General features: G+C 46.0%; 1 protein-coding gene across 1 annotated transcript in view; it reads left to right on the top strand.

Moving 5' to 3' along the window:
- Positions 1–1,290: 1,290 nt before the first annotated feature.
- Positions 1,291–9,806, top strand: part of GCH1 (GTP cyclohydrolase 1) — a 74,414-nt gene continuing 65,898 nt past the window's right edge. Inside the window, exon 1 of the mRNA XM_007948352.2 lies at positions 1,291–1,624. Within this exon, the coding sequence (XP_007946543.1) occupies positions 1,291–1,624 (334 nt within the window). The remainder of the gene's footprint in view (positions 1,625–9,806) is intronic.

Raw genomic sequence — 9,806 nt, 5'->3', positions numbered from 1 at the left:
GACCTGAAGGGCAGCTAGGGGCCATAGTCTCAGTGGTCCACCAGGCTCTGTCAGATCAGCAAACCTGGTCCCTCCCTTTTTTCCCCAAATGATTTTGAGGTTTGTTCCACATTGTCCTCCCTCTCTATCCAGGATCTCCTACATAGATCCCCCTTCCGAGTGGTTGACAGTGGTAGCCAGGCACCATCTAGTTCTTCTGGTCTCATAGTCGTATAGGCTGAGGATCACATGGTGTACCAGTTGCGAGGACCAATTGTTTCCATGAATCTTTGGTTTTCTTCATTCTTCTTTGCTCTGGAGGAAGAGGGACCCATTGTTGCATCTAAATGGCAGCTTGCAAGCTTTTAAGATTTCAGTCACTATTGATCACAGTAGGAGGTGGAACGATGTTTTGTGTAGTATGTTACACCAATTGAGCTTGATGTCCCCTGAGACTATGGTCCCGAGCCCACAGGTTCAACTACTTGCTCCCTCTGGGTAGCTGGCTGTGACCAAGAAGTGACCACAACCTTGCTCCTTGTCAGCTCTACTATACACCTGGGAATTCTTATAAAACATACAAATACACTTGTAGAACCATTGCGTTTGACATATTTTTAACGAACATCCAAGGGTTTCAAATCACATTATTCTCTTGCCTTAAAAGCATAAGAATTGGCTACCTTTTTAAACTAGGTCCTTTCCCTGGAGAGGAGGCCACCTGTTTGACATTTTCACCGGGCGAAGGAACCGGAGCACTTCTGATGCAGCGCCTTCTTTGGCCCAAGAGAAGGCGACCTGCCAGAGACACGATCTGAGCCCAGGGCAACCCGGGGCTGCAGACTCGCAGCCCAAGTGCCCAGACCGTGACTCTTCCCTCCGGGGTTCCAGACATCTGCCTTCTTTCGAATTCCGTTCACTCGGTGACAACCCAAGGGTCCAACCCACTTCTCTGGGCCCGCGCATGTTGGATACCCGAGTCGTCCGCGCCTCCTCCGGGGCCCAAGGCCGTTCACAAGCCCGCGAGCAGACCTAGCAGCGCGCCCCTCCGGCGCCGCCGTCCCTTCCCCAGGACAGGCAGGAGGGTGGGGTGGGAAGGCGGAGCGAGCACCGTGGCGCAAGGCGACCTTGGCCAATGGGAACGCCCGCGGCGACAGTGGCGCCGCACAGTTATAAATAAGAAGCCTGCCGAGCTTTCCAACCCGCGGCTGCCTCAGGCTCAGAGTGCGTGTGGCTCAATCGCCTCCTTTCCTCAGGTGACTGTTCAGTTGCAGCCGGTGAAGCGCCCCAGCGTGCGGGAGGAGCGTGTCCATGGAGAAGGGTCCGGTGCGGGCGACCGCGGAGAAGCCGCCGGGCGCCAGGTGCAGCAATGGGTTTCCAGATAGGGAGCGGCCGCGGCCGGGGCCGAGCCGGCCGGCGGAGAAGTCCCCACGACCCGAGGCCAAGAGCGCGGACAGCTGGAAGGAGGAGCGGACGCGCAGCGAGGAGGATAACGAGCTCAACCTTCCCACCCTGGCGGCCGCCTACTCGTCCATCCTGCGCTCGCTGGGCGAGGACCCCCAGAGGCAGGGGCTGCTCAAGACGCCCTGGAGGGCGGCTATGGCCATGCAGTTCTTCACCAAAGGTTACCAGGAGACCATCTCAGGTCAGTGCGGGGCGTCCGTGGAGTTTCTGGAGTTGCTTCACTCCTGGCAGAGGGACCCGAGTGCTGTCACCTCTGAACCCCGCCCTCGGTGTTAGCACCGCCTCTCGGTGGAGGAGAGGACCTGGGGTGCAACGAACGCATTCTGGCGCCCTGGAGGCAGCGGCCCTCTCCCCGAGCCCCCGCAGCCTCGCCCCTCGCGGGGTCCTCCCTGCAAGGCGCCCTCACCTCGAACGCGGGGCTCTCTCTTTGGCCGGCCAGCAGTCACTGAGCTCCCGCGAAGGGGAAGCCTGGAGCCTCTCGTCTGAGCGCGCAGGCGGAGGGCGCGGGGAGCGGAGCGCTGGAGGCATGTGCCGGTCCAAACTTGCAGATGATGTATATCACCCGGCACTTGTTGAAGTGGCGGCTTCCTAGGTCGTCTCTTCTCTTGAGATCCCATTTTTTGGTGGGTCGATGGTGAAGCCCTGGTTTCTGTGTTTTGCGATGAAGCACAAGTTCCAAACTCAGGGATCCGCACTGTCACTGACTTCTGGGGCGCGCCTGGAGTCTTTGTTTGTCTACCGAGATCGCTAATTCCTTTCTGTCCCTCTCAAGTCCCCTCCAGTTCAGGACTTCCCCCAAATTTGTCGTGACCCTAGGTACCGGTTTCCTCGGAGTCTGGGTAGGTTTCTTGGGCTCGTTTTCTGCTTAGAGAGTACTTTGTCCCATCCCCTTAACCCGAAAACAAGCGACTCCAGCCAGCGGCTGCCCCCGGAGTCAGACTTTGGGCTCCGAGGCTCGGCCCTCCACCCCTCACCCCTACCGCCGCACCAAAGTAAGCGGAGTTGGGCTTGTGCTGTGGGCGCTTGATGAGGCGGTGCTTTGCTTCCTGAAGTCCGGAAAGCAGTCAGCGGGGGGAGGGGGGAGGAAGGGGGCTTGGAAAGGACTGAGGACTCTGCGGCTTAATTGCCGGGTAAGGAGGGTTGCTTCTTATGGAAAACTCGGCGGGGGGTGGGGTAGGGGTGTGTGTCAAGTGGCGAGAAAAAACAGTTTTTGGCTTCTATGGCTGGACAGCTGGGACCTACTGGGACGTTGTTTCCCGGTCCACACCCTCTGTGTGTCTTGGTGACATTTCTTTCTCTGGCCTAAGAATCCTGCCTTCACTGTTTCTCAAAAATATCACAGTGCTGCTTGGCAAGGTAACCCCCCTACTACTGTTATTTCCCTGAATGAGTGACCCCGCCGGATAGATCCTGGGAAGAACAAAGTTATTTTTGTCCAGCCTTCCAGACTCCAAAGGAAGGGCGGAAAATCGGGTTGTGCGATGGGTGGGGCCCCAAAAGGAAATGATATGTATCGTAAAGCCAAGAAATGGAATTTTCCTTCTGTGTCCAATGCACTTTCTTTTCGACGGCAAAAGTTTGGAGCCTCAATACAAAGACTATTCTTTAATAGACATTCAGTTTTCTTTTTTCGGTCTTAGCTCAAGATGTCTGAAGCATCCTCTGCGGGCCTTGCTCATTCTGCTGTTGCAGACACAGAAAGTCGTCTCTTCCATAGCCTTAGCCAGGCTGTGGAGGTCCTGCCTGCCCTAACAGAACTCATGGAAGAGTGGTCTGCAAACCAGCATGAGTAATTATACTTACCCAAAGTGTGGGGGATTTCTGACGCAGAGATAGATCACAGAATTACCCAAAGTGGCTCACAGGTTTACTTGTGAACTGATCTTGGCTCTTGAGCCTTGATTCAGGCAAAGAGAACTAACATCTCCAAAGAACACTTCTTGCCACCTTAGAAAACTGTTCTATTCACATGTTAATTTATTATTGAAAAAAGTCCTAGACCTAGAAACAAAACAGAGTAGGAGTTACCAGGGGTTGGGGTTGGGGGATGAGTGGAACAGGGAGTGACTGCTTAGTGGGTGCAGGGTTTCCTTTTGATGAAAAATATTCTGGAACTAGATAGTGGTTGTGATTGCACAACATTGTGAATGTACTGAAGTGTACGTTTTTAGATGGTTAAGATGAGAGTTTTATGTATCTTTTACCATTATAAAGTAAAAAAAAAAAAAAGCCCATAAACCATTTAAGAATTAATAGCTGTTAACTGAATGCTTTTTATGTGCCAAGTCCTTTAGCAGCTCTGGTGGTGCAGTGCCTAAGGCATTTCATTGGTTCAAACCTACCAGCCACTCTGAAGAAGGAAGACTGGACAATCTACTTCTGTAAAGAAGTAGAAACCCAATGCGGGTCCGGTCTGATGGCAGTAGGTTTTTTTTGGGGGGAAGTCTTTTATGTGGTTGGTCTTGATTAGTCCTCAATTTTCAGATAGATCCTGTTCACTTATACCCTGAGGAAGTGAGATAGACAGGTAGAGCTGATATTTGAATCCAGGCAGACTTTTTATTTTTTTTCCTCCAAATTTTTAATTGGGAGTTGGATGAAACTTTACAGAGCAATCAGCTTTCTGTTCAGCAATTCACATATTTTGTTTCATGAATCCACACAGTCTTAGCTACTACCTTATATTGCTGTTTGGAGAGATAGATCAGTGTATCTTATCTACTAAATCTTTCAAATTGTGAGTTGTGACTTATTGGTTGGGTCATGAAATTAACTTCAGGGTTGCTATAAAAAAAACCCCAGAAAACTCACTGCTATCAAGTCAATTCCGACTCATAGCGACCCGCATTGGATTTCCAATCATGTAAATCTTTACAGAAGTGATTGCCTCATCTTTCTTCTGCAGAGCAGCTGGTGGGTTTGGACTGCCAACCTCTACCTAGCAGCCAAATGCCTTACTCCCTATGTCACCAGAGCTCCTTAAAAAAAAAAAAAAACAAACAAACAAAAAAAAACCTTAGTATTTAGGGGGAAAAAAAAGAAAAATGGGGTAGAAGAGGAAAGATCAGTCTATCACATATGATAAGAGTAAATGTTTCAAAGAACTTCTGTTTGTTTTTTATATATGATTTTATGTATGTGCTGGCTCCGAATGTAAAACTAGGTTTCTTATTGTGGGTTGTGGTAAAACATTTGAAAGACTCTGATCCAGGGGATTACATTTATGGACTTAAAGTTGATTTCTCACAGGCAAGTATTTAAAGAGAGGGCAGAGTGGAGAGGACAACACTGAACATAAAGGAATGAGCCTGAAATGATGAGAGGAAGAAGGAGGGAGACCAGTGGGGGTGAGAATTGGGAGAGAACCCAAATCTACAAATCTGTAGAAAATATAGAAGAGCATAACAGAGAAAACCATCCTACACAATCCTGATTTTTGTTTATTTAGAGAACATAAATCAATTACCACTTTGTTTTCAATTCAATTCCTTGAGTGAATCGATCATTTCTAGGACTCTTGGAAATTTGTCAATTCTCCCCACATTGCACCTTCTCTGTAATAAACCTTGGCGAGCGCACCTTTCCAGTGTGTACCTTACCACAGGAGCACCTGTGCTCACTGTGATGGGGCTGTGTCGGGCTTGGGCAAGTCTCATGATAACTGTTTACTATTGGGCTATAGTTGTAGGCCTGGAGGAAGGGCTAGAGGAGCCACTCTAACCTCTCCCAGTAATTGGCTGAACTGTTCTTTGAATCTAGCATCATTAGATGATTGTGATAGTTAAGTTTGTGTGTCAACTTGGCTGAGCCTGGTTGAGTGGCTGGACAGCTGGTTATAGTATTCCCCATGATGAGACTGGTAATCCACCCCATGGTGGCATCTACTATGAGCAACTGAATAGCTGCCTTAGAGATGTGGTCTGCTTCCTGTATAAAAGGAGAAGCCTTGAGGAACGGGTCTCTAGCTTATGGTACACTTGAACCCGGCATGTAGCCTCCAGCTTCAGTGGGCCGGGAGTAGGAGGCACAGCTGAAGCCCAAGGTTGAGGGGCTTTCATCCAGCCCCTAGAGCCTAGCACTTTGAACTCAGACTTAAAGCCTCCAAATTGTAAGAGAATAAACTCCTGTTTGTTCAAGCCATCCCATTTGTGGTATATTCCTGTCAGAACAGCACTAGGTAACCAAAACAATGATCCTTGGATTATCCATCTTTATCTACTTCTGTCCCTTTTCAGTTTAGCCACATTCTATCCTAGTTCTCTTACAGACTCGTAAGTTTTACCTTGGTGAGGTCTTCTTTCTATATATGGTGCCTTTCTTTTGTTCCATTAATCTTTTATTCAGAACCTATACTTTTTATTTTTTAATTTTTTATTGTGATTTGGGTGAAAATTTACAGAGCAAATTCACTTTCCACACAGCAGTTCACATACACTTTGTCTCATGACACTGACCACAATTTACCACAATGCAACAGCTCCCCTCCCATTTCCTCCCAATAGTTACCTCTTCCCTGTGTCCATCCCTCCATGCACTCCTGCCCCCTGAGCTGTCTCCCTGTGCATAAGCAGCCCTTCTTTCTCCCATGATTGTTCTCTCCAAGGAGTGTATCTACCTCAGGGAAATGTTCATCTCACATGCCTGTCTTTTGTCTGGGTGGAAGTCACAGGTGTGGGTTCAATTCCAGACCTGAAAGACAGCTAGGGGCCATAGTCTCAGTGGTTCCACCAGGCTCTATCGGACCAGCAAACCTGGTCCTCCCCCCCCCCTTTTTTTATTTCTCCAAATGATTTTGACTTTTGTTCCACATTGTTCTCCCTCTCTATCCAGGATCTCCCACATAGATCTCTTTCCAAGTGGTTGACAGTGGTAGCCAGGCACCATCTAGGTCTTCTGGTCTCATAGTTGTATAGGCTACAGATCAGATGGTACTCAGAACTTATACTTAATTAAACTGGAGGACCCACTATTCCCTGAGATCCTTGTACTTCTTAGCTGTGTCTGACCCTTCTCCCATCTTCTCTCAATGAGTGTAAATTAAAACCTTTTAGATATCATGATTATTAAAAGTTGAAGGGATATGACATGTCCTTTTTATGAGTTTATGGGAATACACAGGAGTCTTGACTCTTCTATCACATTTCTAGTTAAAGTAGGTTTTAGCTTGTTTTGTCCCGGCTGCCAAGACCATTCTCGTAAATCATATTGGCATTATCTCAACTTTTGGGAAGTGTGGGAGCACGTACATACTCTGGTGTGGTATTTAGTGAGGAGATGGCACTGTATGTGAATGTTCCTTGACTGTTTCCCCACCAGGATTGAGGAGGCACAGACATCCATAGTGAGTCATATTGTGCCTTTTTTTTTTTTTTCCTTTTCAGCACAAGGTATTATCTATTCTCTAAAAATAATGCAAGGTAATTAAATACTCTTGTTATACAAAACTGAGCCTTAGCCACTTAATACTGAAACGTGTAGCTGTCACAAAAGCTTTTTTTAATTTTGAATCACAAACCTTTATGATTTATTACTTCAGACTGCAATGGCAAACTAAGAATTGTAACAGTTTCTAACTGGGTTTCCAAGGCTGTAAATCTTTATGGAAGCAGACTGGAAGCTTTCTCCTGCACCACCAGCCTTTTGGTCAGCAGCCGAATGCCTTAACCACTATACCACCAGAGCTCCTTTTTACTAAGGTGCGAAGGGGCACAAAAAGTCAGTGTATTTATGGTTCTCTCCCACATTGTGCCTAAGGCACTTGACTGCTAACCAGAAGACTGGCAGTTCAAACCCACCAGCCACTTCTTGGAAGGAAGATTGGGCAATCTACTTCCGTAGTGATACTGCCTTGGCAACCCAAGGAGGGGTCTCTATGAGTTGGGGCCAACTTGACGGCAAACAACAACAACAACAACATCCACGTTGTAGTTGAAAAGTGAGGATACGTCCCCAGTTTAAAGTGTATTATAGAAAAGTCTCTTAGCCTAGATCAGATTCCTTTGTTTAAATACTTTCTTTGAAATGCCAGACAGTGCCATCCTGGTAAATACTAAATAATTTTTATTCAGGAGACTAGAAATTTTACTACTATTTCATTAACAAATTCATCACAGTGCCAGGCACTGTGCTGAATGCTAGGAACACAAGATAAGTAAAAACAGACATGATTGCTGCCCTATGGAACTTAAAGTGTAACAGACAGGATAGACATTAGTCAGAGAATCACACAAAGGATAATTGCAGACCGAGAAATGTGATGATACAGAGATCTCAGCTCAATGAGAGCATTTAAGCAAAGAAACTTGATCTATGCTGGGAGACGGGGCGCATAGATCGGTGAAGTGATGCTTGAGTTGAATAGTAATACTACTGAACACTGTTCTGAATCCTTTACATGTTACTGCCTCATTTGATTCTCACAGTAGCCCTATGGGGTAAGTTTAGCCACTCAATTATCCCCATTTTACAGATAAGGAATCTGAAGCACAGAGAGAACTTGTCCAAGATCATGTTGCTTGAAAGGTAGTGGAGCATGAGCACCATAATCCCTGACAGTCTATTTAATTTTAATCTATACTATTTTACTGACTTGAGTTCTCTCTCCTCGCTCTCTCTTTGTGTGTGTTTTCTACGGTTTGGTTTGCTCAGCTCTAGAAACTTTTCCACGCCTGGGCATTACTCACACTACCTCTTTTGCATCATAGCTCTGTAATTTAAGTCCAGTATTTGATAGAATTGCTCTGGTAGCATAGTGGCTAAGGCACTTGACTGCTAACCAGAAGGCAGGCGGTTCAAACCCACCAGCCACTCCTTGGAAGGAAGGTTGGGAAATCCTACTTCCGTAGTGATACTGCCTCAGAAACCCAAGGAGGGGTCGCTATGAGTCGGGGCCGACTCGATGGCAAACAACAACAACAACAACAGCTTGCAGTGTTAGAATTTACCAGGAGAGGGCAACTGTCTGATCTTGGATGAATTTTAGATTATGAATCCTGGATTACATGAATGGTTCTTAATTTCAGGTTGTACAAATGAAAGTGTTTCCTGTGGTTGTAAGTTCTTTATTAAGTTGATGGTAATTAGAGTGAGGGATAATTTGGATTAGATTAAGCAAGTATCTGGATGGAGGTAAATCTTATACTCAAGGCCAAGAGAACATAGATCCATTCGAATTCTGTTCTGTTATCGCCTCCCATTCCATTGCTGTTGAGTTGATTCTGACTCATAGCATCCCTATAGGGCAGAGTACAACTGTCCCTTAGGGTTTCCAAGGCTATAATCTTTAGGAAAGCAGACTGCCACGTTTTTCTCCCACAGAGCAGCTGGTGGGTTTGAATCTCTGACCTTTCAGTTAGCAGCTGAGAGCTTAACCACTGTGCTGCCAGCGCTGCTTTGTTACAGCCTCAGTGGCAGTTCTTTAGACTTTTTCAGTGAAATACTGTCCATACTTATCTTCAAATCCTTAGCAACTAGTAAGTTGCCCAGCAATGTGTAGGACTTGAGGAATGTTTGAATTAATTTCTTTAGGACAGGAACATCCTGTTAACTCTTGTGTCTTCCTCCTACCGCAGTGCTCTGTGTATAGGTCTTTAATTAGTGGTGGTTGTTTTATAAACTTAAAAAAAAAAAGTATTTTGCTTCATGAAAAAGTACAAAAGGATCTCCTGCACAGTTCTAGGCCAAAGGGCTAGCATGTGCATCCTTGTATCCTTCATGGAAAGGAGCTCTGATGGCATAAGGCCTAAGGCATTTAACTACTAACCAAAAGGTTGATGGTTCAAACCCACCAGCCACTCCGTGGAAGGAAGATCGGGCAATCTACTTTCTGTAAAGATTTATTGCCTTAGAAACCTGAAGGGGGTCACTATGAGTCAGAACCGACTCGATGTCAGTGAGTTTGGTTTTTGTTTTGGTATCCTTCATGGAGTCGCCATATGTAGAAACTCCCCTGTTTACTGAGATGGCTCCTTCCATATCCAGCTGACATATGAGTCCATGGCATCTGTTGAAGCAACCAGCTGTTTCCTTAGTACATCAAAATTCTTGTGGCGGAAGAATCTTTGGGAAATTTGTCAAGATTGCAATCAGCTTTTAAATTCTTTGTTGTAGAAATTTTCAAATATGCACAAAATTAGAAATAGTGTAATGAGCTTCATTATACTATTCAACAGTTATCAACATAAACACAGGTTAATCTTGTTTCATCACATACCCCCCTGCTTCACATATACCCTTCTCCACTGAATTAAAGCAAATCCCAGATATTTTGTTTCATTGACAAATACTTCAGTATGTCTCTAAAAGATAAGGACTTTAAAAATAGCTATAATATATTATACCAAAAAACTAAAACCAAACTCACT

This window comes from Orycteropus afer, unplaced genomic scaffold (assembly GCF_000298275.1).
Source record: "Orycteropus afer afer isolate SDZICR_OR568_19922 unplaced genomic scaffold, OryAfe1.0 scaffold00214, whole genome shotgun sequence".
Taxonomy (NCBI): domain Eukaryota; kingdom Metazoa; phylum Chordata; class Mammalia; order Tubulidentata; family Orycteropodidae; genus Orycteropus; species Orycteropus afer.
This window is presented reverse-complemented; position numbering and strand designations above follow the sequence as displayed.